Below are 15630 nucleotides of genomic sequence, written 5' to 3' on the forward strand. Positions count from 1 at the left end.
ATTTTGGTACTACTGAAATGGGAGATATTTTCTTTTTCAGACTTGAACACACAGAAACATTGAGGCCTCTTAAGGTGGTTATCTTCATACCTTGATTAAAGTGTCTTATAACTCTTCCCCACTATGAAAAGCTGTATTTATTCACACTGTGATTCAGGACAGATGCCCAAAAGTTAATTATTTAAGTCCTATTCCCTCTTGTCAATGTGTAACCAGAAGAGAGAGGAAAATGTTTCCAAGAGGGAACAGCGTCTCTCACTCTGAAGGCCAGAAGCTTTCCTTGAGTAAATCTACATCTCAAAGTACAGTCTCTTTCCCAGAGCTGCCACATCTAGGCATTTTGAGCTTACAGGCATATGGTTGTAAGAAACACATTTTGGTGGCTTTGTTTTACAATGAAGTCAAAGAGAAGACATCAACATAGTTAAAAAATGACTATACCCTGACACAGAATATAGCATTGCTAAACTTTTTTAGATGCTGCTGAATCATGTTTTAGTCTGCAAATTCCATACCTGTGCAATAACTCAGAATTTCATCAAGCTGTTTCCTGGGGGTCAGAGGTCTGGTGGACTCTGGCCTTGTTGCTCATTGACACTGTTCTGGGGTGTACAGCACATTCCAGCATCTGCCTTTGTGCCCCTTCGGGAACACCAAAGCCAGCCTTGTCTGCAGCACAGAGCCACCCAGCAACCCCACCCAGCAATGTCAACAAGAACCAAATGTGAAAATGTTGGCTCTAGGTGAGACTGCAGAAAGCACCGGCAGGTCTGAGTGTGAACTGAGCAAACTACTGCTGTCTGACCACTGACATTCACAAATGACACTTCAGATGAAGGCTGCTATGCAGAGTTATATAAAATTACCTCAAACTAAGCCAAGCATTTGGCTGAATAGTACCCAAGAGGACAAAATCTCCTTGCAGTCCCCTATGCAGCACTCATTCTCATATAAGCACTACCCCTGCTAAACTTGGTCATTCTAATAGGCAAGCTTGGTGTAGGAGAGTGTTTTCCATCTTAAGAAGCTATGCTGTGTTATCTGGTTTTATAATGCCTCTTTAAGGCATTTTTTTTCTTTCCTAAAAGAAAAAAGAAAGCCCTGTTACAGAGAACATCACTTGCAGCAGCAGGCTCTGACCAGTTATTTTGCCTTGCAAAGTGCACAAAATTAATTTGCAGCAGCTTCTGATAAGAACATACAATGTCAAGGTCCCGCCCGTGAAAAGCCAAGGAAAGAAGCACTGATAACAATTTTTTTTAAAGATTTGTTAGTGTAAGGAAAGGATTTTCAAGGATGCTAGGATTGAAACAGTTGCCAAAACTTTGTCATCTGTGTCAGCTAGAAACCTTTCTCCTCCAACAGAAATGGTTTCGCTCTCCTCCTGTCCCTTGCAGGCCCAGTTTTGCTCTAAAAAAATAACAATGTGGGGATGCTTCTTCTATAGCTTTTCTCCAGGGTTCTCTTTAATGAGTGAACAAAATCTATGATAGAATAAAAAAGGGAGCTTAGCAGTTAGTTGTGTGAATGGAATCAAAACATTTTTAGATATTCATTCCAGCTGTGCCCAAAATCAGTGATCCATTTTCCGGTGATTTCAGCCTAATTAATTGTGTTGCCTGGCTTCTTCATAGCTTCCTTATCTCTTAAGGTAGCTACCTATTTATCATCTTGCTTCAGCAGGGATGTCTGTCTATCCCTGTGTGTGAGAGAGAGAAAACTGAGCTGCAGCCAGCATGTCTTGACAGACCCAGGAAGGCAGTGCAAGTATTAGGAGCTTCAGGCTAATGCCTAAGCCTTGCTCTGGGCTCACACTAGAAAAGAGTTTTGCTAGAACTGGAGAAGAGGGAAATACCTGGGCCTTTTCCCTGTGTTTTGAACATGTAAACAACACAGCTCACTGCAGAGGAACAAGTAGCCTTGTTTTAATTAGGTACACTCACACCAGGCATTTCCAGAGGTGAATCTTTATCTCCTGCAGCTTTAATTTGTCTTTGATGGTACATTAAACCATTTCATCACCTTGAATGCCTGTAGTATACAAAATGTATATACAAACACAAAATCCCAGAGGTTAGTTTTTGATTTTGCACAGAGTGAGGAGCCCATGCACACTACCCAAAAAATAGAGTCTGGTCCTCAAACCACTCTAAATAGCTACTCCTGCTATTTATATTTAATTCTAATGCTCCCTACCTCCATGTTGACACCGTATTACACAAGAAAGTGAAGCTAGAGAGAATTATCAGCATGAGGGTTTACTCTCCCAGAATTTGGGGCTGCAGGACCACATCTAGGCTTAGACCTCACTGCATCCAGAGCTCCCGTCTTTGTGAGGGGTGGTGGTGGTGGTATGGAAGCATCACATTCTTTTGCAGCAAAGGAGGCACTCAAGAGGGAGGGGGAGCAAAATGAGTGAGGTAGTGCTCTGCAGTGTATAAATACAGGCAAATCTCCCCCACAGTCTTCTGCGTGTTAGAGAGGTGGAACCAAGGATTGAGGCAGATTTTTGTGGGGTTTGTTTGGCATTGAAGTTGATTTTGAGCATTTTCTGATTTGTTAATTTAATTCACTTACAGTAGTTTTAAAGTATTTTTCCTTTGCATGAAAAAATCTGTAAGCTACTGCTGAATAGCAATAGCTAGCAAAAGTGAGACATGCTTAAAATATTGTTGCTTATTGTAGAGATTAGAGTTTGTCTTTCATTAGTCTCTCCTTCTGGTAACATCCTTTGATTTGTAAAGACTCCAGAGGTTGATGTCATATGTTCATTCCCTCAGGCAGGAGGTGAACCAGCCTGCCTAAGCTCAAGAGACAGCCAGTTTGACACCGAGGAGCAACCAGAGCAATGTCCCTGGCTGGGGTAAGCTGTCTGGTGACAGGAGCAGGAGGATTTCTTGGCCAGAGGATTGTCCGCTTGCTTTTGGAAGAAGAGGAGGCTCTGGCTGAGATCAGACTGCTGGACAAAGCCTTTAGTGAGGAAGCACTCGGCAGATTTGAAAGTAAGTACCATTTCATGAGGACTGTGTGTTGCAGGTATATGTGTTGCTGTCTCATGTGGATAGCTTGGAAGTCTTATCCTCTCCTTCAAACCAGCTTTGCAGATAGAAGTTTTATTTCAAGGAAGTCTTGCTTTATCCCTCCCTCTCCCTCCAGTTCAGAAATCAGATGTAAAATGAAAACAAGAGTTTTCCTTGTCAGGCACTGAGGCTTCTCTAGATTGGGAGAGAGAGACTGTTCATTCAGTAAACAGGCTGTCTTCAACCTGGCCTCTATTACAACAAAACCCACAGAGCAAAATTAATGTAAAAATCTCACTCTTTGGCTCAGGAGAAAGGAAAACACAAGCTTTGCTATACTGGGCAGGAGGGCAGTGTTATCCAGAGCATGCTGTGCTGGGCTCTGATATGCCAGACTAGAATGCAGTGACAAAGTTGTGGGTGCAAATTCTAACAGTTTTCTTCAACCTTTGGTTAGTTTGGTTAATAGTGATCTTCTGACTGAGAGCTGTGAGGAGGTATTTTAAAAATTGTTGTTATTAACATCACCACAGTTTTCCAGAGAGCAGAACACTTGTGCTAAGCGCAGAAGAGACAGGACCCCTTTGCAAAGTGCAAGGAAGGACTCTGGCTTTTTGAATGGATTGGAGACAGCACAAATGAGTGATATGCCCAGTGTTAGAAACAGTCTGTGGCAGGGAAAGCAGCTCAGAGTATTGTTTTAAATGTCCCGTTTCCTGAGATACTGAGCACATCTATAAAAAGGCACAGAGGGACCAAAATTCAATCAAGGTCTTAAGTCCTTACATTACATTTACTTATTAATGCTTTCCTTCATCACATCTTCACCTCAGGACTCTTCTTTTTCTATACATATATGTGAACCCTTTTGGAATACCTTCATATGATTTGCTGAAGAGCCTCAATCTTTCTATAAATCATTTAAACATCATCAAAGAATAGTAACAGTGCACCATAAACCTGGTATAAATTGCACAAGCCTTTATGATCACTTTATAGAACTGAGACTTCTTTGCTAGATGGCTCTGAGCCTTGCAGCAGCCCTTCCTACTCTGATTTTCAGAACACTGCCACAGAGACAAAACCTGCAGCTGTAGTAGAGGCTGAGGAAGCCAGAGTGTGTGTAGTTTAGCACTGATGCAGCAGGACAGCAACAGAGGCATCTGCACTGCTTTGGGCCAGAAGAGCTTTGTGAGGACAATCCTAGGGAGTGAAAACAATTGTTTGTGTGGGCACAATCTTGGCTAAGCTGCAGCAAAGGTTTCCCTGTAATTTTTTCTTTTTTTGTTAATAGGCAAGCTTTCTGCCCTCTTTTCTTATCCTCCCTTCCTCCTCCACTGAGCACTGCCCACACACCCTCTCTCCTATTCTTTTGAAATTCCTGCTGCTTATCTGACCAGTACAGGAGGTAGAGAAAAATCAATTATCAAAGCATTTTTTCCCCCATAAACTTGTAGTAGGAACCATAGGCTGGCATTCCAGATGTGCTTAAACAGACTTGAACCGCTGCACTTTGACTGGCAGTTCCTTTGTCTGGATCAGCCCTTGTGGCTACATCTCCTCAAGTGTCCTACCAGAGCCTGTGCTTGGGACTACCTGAAATATTGCCCTGCCATTCCCTTTCAAGCTCTTCTCTATCACAGTGACTCCTATTCCAAGTGCAGGGCTGCTACAAAACCTGTAGGGCTGGAGTCTTCTGACCTGCATTATTTTTACTGTGGAGGCTTTTACTTGCTAGCAGGTGTTATCTGGATTTCTTGAATAGCCAGGAGCAGAGCTAAGTGGGTTTTTTTCTCACTAATCTCTTGAGCACCTTGAACTTGCAATCTCTTTGCAGAGTCAGGGCAGAGACAGAAGAGTATGTGCAAGTTACAGCTCCTTGTGCCAGGAGACACTCAGGGACACTCCTCTTTCAACCAAATAACATTCCTGCTGAGACCTTGACCACTGCATTCAATCTATGTAGAATAGTGGCATTAGCATTCTTCCACAGCCCTGAGGAGTTCAGGATGATCCAATTAATGTCAAGCGCTGTGAGCTGGAGTCTACCCAGTGACATTGTGTGGCTGAGAATGAACGTCAGGTTGAACACAGTAGTTCGGTGCCTTGGGTTTCCTACATCCCATCCCCACTTCGGATTTACCTTTCTGCCTTTCCTGGTCTTCCACTTAACACAATTCTTTTTTTGTTCACTACTGCATTGGCACTTCTGGCGAAGTTAGAACTCCAGTATTGTTCTCAAGAGGATTTCTCACTTGTCCTTATGTCACCCCTCTGCACATCTCTTCCCTCCTTCCCTGAACCCTCTTTTCATGTCATTTTTCAGAGACATATTTATAGGTAATGTGATGCTTGAGCATTGAATGGTTTTGCACTGCTAATCCAACACTGATCCAAAATAGAAGGAAAGTAAAGGGAGAAGGAATGTGATGGGTTTTTTCCAGAACTCTTTCTGAGGAAAAATTGCTATCTTTTTGCTCAACCTTGAAGACATTAATTTGCCTTTATCAGGGCATTCAAAACAGAAAGGCAGTGTGGAAACAAGTAGCTGAACATCCAAGTAGCTGAAAGGGGGACAGAATAAACATTTCAGCTTCTCTGAGCTAAAGAAGCAAATAAATTCCTTTACTCTTTACAAATTAAAATAAGATGCAATTTTAAATTTTCTCCCATGAATACACAAAGTAGACCATTTTAATGAACCATCCAGTTAATCAGGAAAATGGAGAGATCTCATGAGGAATGCCTTCCCCCACGCTTCACCTCACAGATGTTAGGTCCTATCTAAAAGAACACTAAGAAATTCAAGCTAAGAAGTTTACAGGCATGCCTAAAGATATTCCCACTCAGATCCCAACTGCTACCTCTCTCAGTGTTTCATAATAAAGACACGGGATGAAATACTGCTTGCTTTGGAGCTGGTGATGCACAAGATTTCAGATGTGGCTGAGGCTAAAAGCTGTACAAACTGATCAGGTTCTTCTCTTATCTAAAAGGGGCACTTGATTATGGAGTAAGACAGAGGATCTGCCTCTGCTGCAGAGTCCTTCCCCAGCAGCTGTGCCTGGGGAGCCATCTAGTGCAACCACAGCAGAGTCTTCGAGAAGACCCGCTGTAATGACACCACCTCCTTAAAAGTTGTGGGTCATGCTGAAAAGGTCCTCTCCTCTCTCATGGCATTGCTGCAGCCAGGCCAGTTGAATTCCCAGGAGAGCAGCATTGGCTCAGACTGTAAATGTCTCCAAGTGATCATCTTGTGCTGGCTCATTTGTTGGTGTAGTTCTGGGCTGTAGAAAAGATGCTTCTGTTCAGCACAATGTAGGGCAAGGATGGCTCTGAGACCTAGAGCTGACCAGGGTCATACACATTAGCTACTGTGGAGGGAGAGGGCTTAAAAATCAGGAGTTAAAGCAAGCCAGGGCTGAGATAGCTCAGGAGAACAGTCTTGAGAGTTCAGATAAGATGTACATACTAAAAATGACCCCACAGCACAGATGCTGAAATGGAGCCAGAGCTAGAGCTGGAAAAAGCACAATAAGTCCTGGTGAATGTATAAGAAAAAGATGTGTCAGAACTGTATGTGATGTACTAGAAGAGCTGCAATATGGGTGAGGTCAAGGGGAAGAAAGTAGGTGTGAACACATTTCTGTGCTCACATGCTGTGGGTGGAGAGAGATCATTCATCACCTTGAAGACAGGAGCTTGCAGCGCCTGGCTTGGGTTAACACATCTATAGCCACACAGTCTTCAGGACATGGATAGCCAAAGCTACTCCCCTGTGAACTTTAAAATAGTCTCACCTGAAGGAATCTTGCTATCAGTGGAAAATATTTCTCTTTAAATATAAAAAAGAAAGAAATGTGTTGAATATTGGCTCCAAATATGTGGTAGGTAATGCAACATAGACCTTTATAGCACTGCCATTAGCACTTGAAAATACAGTCATTGGAAAATACCTCCTGTTCCACCAGCCTTAAAATATCATTCCTGTGCTGGGACTGTCAGCACCTGCCAGCCAGGGTCAGTGCTTCACCACTCCTTTCAGTGCTTTTCTTAGGATGCCTGTAAACTCTTTTGCTTTGTTTTCTGCCGCTCTTGCAGAGTTCAAGGGTAAGACTGAGGTGAAAATCCTGGAAGGGGACATCCGAGATGTGACATTCCTGCACCGTGCCTGTCAGGGAGTCTCCCTCGTCATCCACACGGCTTCCCTCATTGACACCCTGGGCCTCATAGAGAAGAAGTTGCTCTGGGAAGTCAATGTAACAGGTGAGCAGGTGAAGCAACTTTCTCAAACCTGTGCCTACTATGTCCTGATCACCATCTGCTCAGGAAAGGGAGCACCTGATGTGTGTTTACCTTGAGCCAAGCTAACTGTGTTGTTCTGCATCTTGCACAGGCATACCTAAGAGTGCAAAGCGTGTGTACATGCAGCCCTATGCAGTTCTGGGCCTCTCCACACCCAGTCTCCCGCTGCAGGGCACTGCTGGATCGTTCCATCTTGGTTACATATGCCCATCCTGAGATCTGCACAGACTCTGCCTTCAGTGGCTGTAGTCACAAGCCCATGTTCAGTGGAACTTTCTGAAATCAATTCACCTCTGAAATCCCAATGCCCACCTCAGAAATCAGTTCTTATTCTCCCTCTCCACGTAGCATCCCTGCCTGTGTACGTTTTTCAGTTTTTACAAACACTGCAGTTACAGCAATGTTGCATCGATAACATCCCAGAGTCTGTGGCTCTTTGCTTCCTATTCTTTTTCTTCTTCCTTTTCTTCTTTTCCTTCCATTTGCCATAAGGTCTGGGTGTGCAAGAAGGCAGTTGAGAGGAACAAGGGCTCTCCCACCTTGAGTTTATAATTAAAAATTCCCCAACAAACTCAAAGTTGTGGGAGGGAGGGGTTTCAGTGACTCATTGATGGGGTCTCCCCTTCTACTGAGGAACCCTTGTTCTTCCTGAAAAGATCAGATGAAGGGGAAGGTTTTGGCCTAGGAATGGCCTGTGTAGTATCAGTTGCCAGGAAATTTAAATGTATTTCCTAAAAGAACAACTTCACCCCCCTCTCTGTGATCCCAAAATTCTCTATGCTTTTCAGAGAACTGGTACTGCTCAACCTGTATGCATGCTGAACCTCCCCGGCTGTGTTGCTTCAGCAACTTGGGGGAGATTTGGGGAAGATGTTCTTGTTTATATGGATAGTTTTCCCAGTTCTTTGTTCCTCTCTCCCACAGATACAGGACTTCTTCACAGAAAAATAAGGAACATACCTCTACAGGCACCACTTTACAAATATTGGCTACTCACCAGTGTTCAGAGCAAGAGAGAATTCTTTGTAGTCGAGTTGTCTCTTACATGCACCTTAAAAAGAGTGGGATGGCATTTTACTTGTTTTAGCCTGACTTATTGCCAGTATCTTCTGCTTCCAGAACCTTTCATTTCTGCTCAGTCAAAGCCACAAATTGTCAGTGACCACAAATTAGAGACCAGTGGGCAGCCTCTTAGGTCCCTGCCAGGAGGAAGAGCAGAGAGCCAAGTTCCTGGAAACCTGTGCATTGGGTAGTTTGAAAAATATACAGGGTTGGTAGTTCAGAAAGAGGATTTGTAAAGCTCTGTCTTTATGACTCTACTGCTGCTGCAATCACTTTTTTCACAGCAGAATGTGTTGCCTAAATCCCTGGGGAAAAATAATAATAAAAACCCCAACAAAAAATCAAACAAATATTAAAATGTCCCCAAACCAGAAAGCTTTGTAAGCTCTGAACCCCCCCTTCCCTACCCCGATGTCAACAGTGTCTGCCCATGGGTGAAAAAAGCCCACTGGGTCAGTGAGGGTTACTGATAACATTTGCTAGAATGAAAGCACGCACCAGAGCAAACCGACCCTAACCTCAGTCAGTAAATACTTCTGTCCTCTTTTCCCTGTTTCCCTCCACTTTCACTCTGATGCTCTTCTGGCTTTCTGACCAGCCAAGACTGCTATGTACTTCATAGGCTTGCAGGACAGAAGTTTTTTTTCTCCTAGAAAATAGAGCTTTTATAATACAAATGTTTCAAGAAATCAGACGTGGATGTTCACAAAGCAGAACAGAAGCAAACAAGTTAAACTCGGCCTGATACAGGGCTTTCCTCTCTGTCACATGCCACACAGTGCCTCAGTGCAAAAATATCTTTTTAGGAAGATAGGGAAGCAAATTTTTAAAAGGAAGGGAATAAAGAAAGTAATTAAATATAATCTAAACAGGTTTGGTTTCATTTAACGTACTTCTCAGTTCAGGACAGGATTCTTCAAGCTGCAGAGAGAGGAGATCTGACCAAGCTCAGGCCAGAGATGTTGTTTCTGATCTAAAAACCCCTCTTTTCCTACTTTGGGAGCTCTAGATTGACTTGCATGTTTCACTTTTGAAGGTACTCAGCTACTGCTGGAGGCATGTGTCCGCTGTAACGTCCAGCACTTCATATACACCAGTACCATAGAAGTGACAGGCCCAAACTGCAGAGGTGACCCAATTTTCAATGGTGACGAAGATACAGCTTATGAGAGCATATCGAAATTTCCTTACGCCCAAAGTAAGAGACTGGCAGAGGATTCTGTGCTGAAAGCAGATGGCCAGGTGCTAAAGGATGGCGGCACACTGATGACCTGTGCCCTGAGATCCATGTACATTTTTGGAGAAGGATGTCCGTTTCTTCAAGGTCATCTGGATAAGTGCCTGTTGAACCAAAATGTCTACCTGCGCTTCTCCAGGAAGGAGGCTCTGGTGAACCCTGTGTACGTGGGGAATATCGCCTGGGCACATGTGCAGGCGGCCAAAGCCCTGAGAGTCCCGCAGAAAGCCAAGCATGTCAGGGGGAAGTTCTACTACATCTCAGATGACACTCCTCACATGAGCTACGCAGACCTAAATTACGAGCTGACCAAGGACCTGGGGTTTGGAATCGAGCCCAAGCTCCCCATGCCTCTGACAATGTTGTATTACTTCTCACTGCTGCTGGAGATCGTGAGCTTCTTGCTCCGGCCCTTTGTCAGATACATCCCCTCCACCAACCGTCACCTGGTCACCCTCCTGAATACTCCATTCACCTTTTCTTACAGAAAAGCACAAAAGGATTTTGGCTATGTGCCTCGCTACACGTGGGAAGAGGCCAAGCAGTGTACTGGTGAGTGGATTGCCTCTGTGATCCCCCAGCGAAGGCTGTACTTGCAAAGCAATGCTGCCTAAGCCTAAAGAGAAGCTGAAACCCAGCTAAACAAGTAGGGCCTTGAGCTAGAGGAGAGCTGTGGAAGCAGCAGCAGCAGCAGATGACTACAAAGCATTTAAAAGAATACTTTGTGCAACAGCCCACTGCCCCACCCCCACCCTCAGAATAAATAAAAGTGAAATGTTCGTTTGCTTATCAAATACAGGCTGATGAGGGTAACTTTACTGTATAGTCCACACACACACTTCTACATCTTTGCAGCACAAAGATTTACTTTCGTAAGATTCCACAAAATCCACGGTGTGAACACATAAACCCTTCTTTCACTCCAAGCCACCTTTTCCACCAAAGCACAACTTTTCCTAGAACTATGATTTCTCTTTACGAATATGTGCCACTCAGCTACACCCTATTCACTCAGCGCCGCTTGCCAGCCTTACCAAACACACAGCAGGCAGAAGCCACCTGATTGCAAAAGCTGTTACAAGTTTTTAAGTGTTGTGCCATTCACCTGACAGTCAAACTTTGAGCCCTGTATGCATTGTGAGGCCAAAAGTGCAATACAGTTTCAGTAAGGACAGTATGTGGAGGGAGAGAAGGGGAAATTTGGTCAGGTTAATACTTCCTTGTAAATTCTCATTTTCCTAGTTACAAATTTTGCAATAAATCTGACGGGTGTCCAGCAAACAGCTTCAAGAAAATGAAAGGGAGAAAAATACTACAGGACAGCCTTGGTCCTTTGCAGAGTCAAAGTATTTGTGAACACTGAGAAAAAGTAAACAGTGCTGAAAAAAATCATGCAATTACCAGGTTTCAGCTGGGAACAAAGGCTAACCTTAGCAGATAGGTGCACATGTGCTGCTCCCATTCTACTCTGATGGCCATATGAATTTCTGCAGAATGTGTAACTTGACTTTCAGGCCAAAAATGCAGATCTTGTCTGAACAAGCAGATGTCATCCAGTGTTTGTTTCTTCAGTGTATGTCCCACTTTTTGAAAACAACTCTAAGAGATGGGAATTTCTCTGTTCTGTTCAGGATGGTGTGAACAGAAACATTTTACCTGACTCAGTACTAATGTAAATAAATCACAGTTCCAGAGATGCTGACAACTTAAAGTCTGTGCTGAGTTCAATTATTCAGTGTCCTAGACATTGGATAGTCCCAGTGCAAATATTACTATTTGCTTTAGTAACATCTTTGGTTAACTGTGTAAAGAGCTGAAGTAGTACGATACCAGACACCAGAACTTCCAGTCATATTCTGAGGACACAGAGATAAGTTTTCCAGTCTTCCATTGAAGGCCTTGTAAACACTCAGCAAAACAGAACTATCCCTCTATGCACACCCTGTTTCGCTCCACTCCTCTCGCGTATTTTTTCCCCTCCAATCTCCATTGAGCCCACTCTGTTTCCCTCCATTGTATTTTGTCAAACTGTTGCTGAGTAGAGGGGGATAATCATTGCCCTCCATCTGCTTGCTGGCTATGCTCCCGTTGACATAGCTTAGGATACTGTCCCACCACCTTTGCTGCTGAAGCACAGTGCTCCCTCACATCCAGCTTGATGTCTACCAAGACTTCCAGATTTTTTCAGCAGAGCTTCCCCCAGCCAGTCAGCCCCAGCTCCAGCACACAACTTTGCATCGGTCCCTGGTGAATTCTGTCAGGTTTTTGTGGGCCTATTCCTCCAGCCCACATTGTAGCTCTGAAAGGCAGCTTTGCCTTCAAGCCTGTCAGCTGTTTCCCCCACTTTGGTATCATCTGCAATCCTGCCAAGAGCGCACTTCGTTGCCTCCTTTTCTCACCAAAAGCCTCCTTTCCGTTCACCTCTGTACGTACTCTGCTCCCCTCCAGAACTCTTCATTTCTATTTCCATTTCCATTCCCCTCTGGGCCTCTCTGTTTGCAGTCTATGGGCCTCCAGTCACCACCACTCATACCCTGTTCCTTTCCAGAATTCACAGCCCTCTGAGTGCTACTAGTAAAGCTACAGGTCAGGTCCATGTATTTACATATACACAGTTGCCTCCAGGGTTGAATAAGGCTGTCAGGATTTATAAGACAAAACACTGCTGAAGGTGGTTATCAAACACCGCTTAGAAAAGCAAAAAGGTGTTTAACACAGTAACATCCATCATTTTCCTAGGCTAATTATATTTCATTCTAATGTTCAGTGAGACCAAAGTGAGGGGTGCAGCCATGTGTCTGTCACTGAAGGAGGAGTAGAAAGGGCAATCCAGGCACATGGAAATAGAGCAGGAAAGGAAGGGAGAGAACAACAGAAGCAAAGCTGCTATTTAATAGGGGAAGGCACTTAGCACATCAAAGAGCTGGAATATTACAACATATACTAGAAAACTGGGACATCTTTCCCCAGGTTTAACAGAAGTCCTAAAATATCCACAGATGCTGCCAGAGAGAAGAGAGGACAATTTTTCTTCTGCAGTTTAGTGACTTCTTTCCCAAATGCAAGCTCCCATTGCCAGAGTTTACTTTGCCATTTTTGCCTTCTCAGTAAGACAGTGGGACCTTTTAACGACTCCAGGAGCCTGGCACCCAACAATCAGATTTATAAATGCTAAATTCCTTCTTTGCTGAGCTTCTTTCCTATTTCTTGATACAACATCCCTTCCTTCAATCCCCATGACAAGCCACTCCTGCTGACAGGGTGCTTAATCCCCACTTGTGTTTCTTCTCTAACACCCCCTCCCACCTCATCAGCAAGGTGTTCATACTATGACAGAGACCTTCTTCTCGCCTTTGTGATTTCTTCCTTCTTTTATTCACACCATAGAATTAATAATTGAGGGTTTTTTTAAAGGTGGTGCACCAATGCTCATAGACTCACGAGAAATGCTGTCCTGCTGCCCATTTCAGGTGAAATTTACAGTTCTGTTTGAGGTGTGTCTTGTTTTCGAAACACTTCCCACACTCAGCACATATAAAGAGGTTTTCTCCTGTGTGGACTCACTGGTGTCTGTTGGGGTAAGCGCTTTGTTTGAAGCACTTCCCACATTGGGAACACACACAGGGCTTCTCAGCCGTGTGGGTTTCGTGATGCTGAGTGCTGAGAAATCCCTCAAGCCTTTTCCACATTGCATGTATTTGAAGGAAGTCTCACCACTGTGAGTTTTTTTGGTGATTCCCCAAGTGAGAGTTTCACTTGAAGCTTTTCCCACGTTCAAGATAAGAGTAGGGTTTTTCTCCTGTGTGTATTTTTCTGTGGGAGTCCAGTGGGAGCTAACCACTTGCTGCACATGAAGGGCTTCTCACCTGTGTGAGTTCTCTGGTGTTTAATCAAATCAGAGCTCCGCCTGACACCCTTGCTACATTTGGGGCATTTGTGGGGTTTCTCTGTCTGGGATACCTCACACTGATGAAGATTTGATGTCTGACTCATGTATCCAGAGTGATTGTCACCTATAGCATCTTCTGGGTGGAGAAGGATGACACTGAGGCCCTCAAGAGCCTGTTCTAGATGAATACCATCATCTTGTCTCTCCCCAGAGAGCTCTCTGGTGCATCTCTGGCATGTGCTGGTTCTTATAGGCCTCTACCTTGCTACATCTCTGGAAAGCATTATCTTCAGATGCCTCTGGCAATGTCTCATATTGTTTCACGTTCTCAGGATTGTCTGCCAGGGGACCTTCATCTTCATTCCCATTATTTACCTCCTCATCTTAATGAAGGCAGCAGGAGGGCTCAGCAAGAAAGCAACATAAGGACTTCAAGACTGTGAGCCTTTCCTAAAGGCTAGTTTAAGGTTGGACTCGGAGGGCAACACCTGTTCTTCACACAGGGATTTAGAATTGTTCCCATCCTTAATCTCTGATGACTAATGATACCCTGGACTTGCCTGCAAACTCAACAGAGAAGTGACTTTGTTGGCTTTATGTTACAAATGTACTGAATCACTTTGATATATTCCTCGCCTTTGGGGATGTTGGTGGGGAGATCCCCTCCCTGCCTTGAAAATGGCCATGCACAGCTCCTGCTCTTCTTCTGTCTGGAGACCAACTGTGAATGAACCCTGAAGGAGACTTCAGAACAGCAGGAATTACCACCTAGACAGCCACTCCATTAGGAGGATACTCTTCAACCTGCAGGCTGCCCCAGCATTATCACTGCCCCATCCCTTATCCCACCACATAGTAAATTTGAGCTGTGCATATCCTGCATGGCAGACACAGTCCCCAGGGGATGGAGGGCAGGGAGGAGGACCCTTTGCCTTGCCACCCAAGTGAAGAAAACTCTGTCCCACAGCAGTGGGGTGGGAGTGCAGTCTGAGGGGAACCAGCCTCCTGGGCGCTTCCCTCAGCTCCAGTGTTAACACAGTGGGGAAAGTGTTTGAGAGAAGCCTCGATGTTGGGCCTGGGCAGGAGGATGGTGGCTCCCTCCTGGCCCACTCCTCCTGCTGCTCCCCTCGGGGGCTGACGCAGGAAGCACTTCCCGGAGAGCTGCCAGGTCAGGGGGCTGGTGGTGCCCAGTGCCACAAGCAGCTGGTGGGTCAATGCCCCACTGTGAAATAAGACCTCGAAGTGAGGGTAAAACCCCAAACATGGTGAAGATACTTCAATTTGCAGAAAGGGCTCCCTGTGCTGAGCTTCTCGCAGCCCCCTGGTGCTGTATCCAGCTCCCTGTAGCACCTGCTGGTGCAAAACCTGCCTGACAGCAGGAAAGGAAGGAAAACATAAGGCTTACATTATTTATTTTTAGTTGTGTTTTTGTGGTGTGGTGGGGATTTTTATGCCTCTAATTAATTCTTTGGTTTTTTTTCTTGGTGCTAGGGTGCAGGGAGGGCCAGCAGAAGGTGAAGTGGAGAGATGGATCCAAGCACCCACACACCCTGAGCACCGTTGGGTTTGCATCTGTGTTGTCTTTCACTTCAGGTGTCTGCTCAAAATGGTGGAGTGCCTGTAATAAAAAATACCGAAATCCTGAGGGAATGGGTACCTGAACACATTACTCTGCTGCTCAGCAGAGAGAGCCTGTGCACGCTGTTACCCAATAACAAACACAAGCTAATAAAGATACTCTGAGAACAGGCACACTATCTGCAGAGTGGGTGATTTGCTGCACATTTACACTTCACTCTACTTTGTAGCTGCTTGTTTATATACTCTTACACCTGGCAGGTTAGCAAAATGGCAACCAAAATGTACTTGATCGGTAAGAGCCTTATTATTTTTAAGTTAGCTGACCAGTACCATTCATCTAATTTAATTTGTTTGGCAATCAGTAAAGCAAACTATTGGTTATCAATGAAGCTCCACTGTCAGCAGGGTAGCAGTCAGTAAGAAAAATTTTGCTTCTGTAAACACACTGGAAAAGAAAAAAGTTAAGGTTCCTTTGCTGGAAAGGTGTTTATTTACCTACAGGTATGCAGAAAAGGAAGAAGTAGCAAAGATATGGC

The 15630-nt window shown here is 44.5% G+C and overlaps 1 protein-coding gene across 4 annotated transcripts; it reads left to right on the forward strand.

Moving 5' to 3' along the window:
* Positions 1-2455: 2455 nt before the first annotated feature.
* On the forward strand, positions 2456-15263 carry LOC135409268 (3 beta-hydroxysteroid dehydrogenase/Delta 5-->4-isomerase-like). 4 transcript variants are annotated; one of them, XM_064644556.1, is made up of 5 exons: positions 2456-2516; positions 2781-3002; positions 7122-7286; positions 9424-10176; positions 15005-15263. In XM_064644556.1, the coding sequence occupies exons 2-5, from the start codon at positions 2849-2851 to the stop codon at positions 15172-15174; spliced, it is 1242 nt and encodes a 413-aa protein (XP_064500626.1). In that variant the 5' UTR covers positions 2456-2516; positions 2781-2848; the 3' UTR covers positions 15175-15263. The 4 variants fall into 4 exon arrangements, with proteins under 4 accessions (XP_064500626.1, XP_064500629.1, XP_064500628.1 ...); XM_064644558.1 differs by having other exon boundaries at positions 2461-2516; positions 2785-3002; XM_064644557.1 differs by lacking the exon at positions 2456-2516 and adding an exon at positions 2528-2650.
* The last annotated feature ends 367 nt before the right edge of the window (positions 15264-15630 follow it).

This window comes from Pseudopipra pipra, chromosome 2 (assembly GCF_036250125.1).
Source record: "Pseudopipra pipra isolate bDixPip1 chromosome 2, bDixPip1.hap1, whole genome shotgun sequence".
Classification (NCBI taxonomy): Eukaryota; Metazoa; Chordata; class Aves; order Passeriformes; family Pipridae; genus Pseudopipra; species Pseudopipra pipra.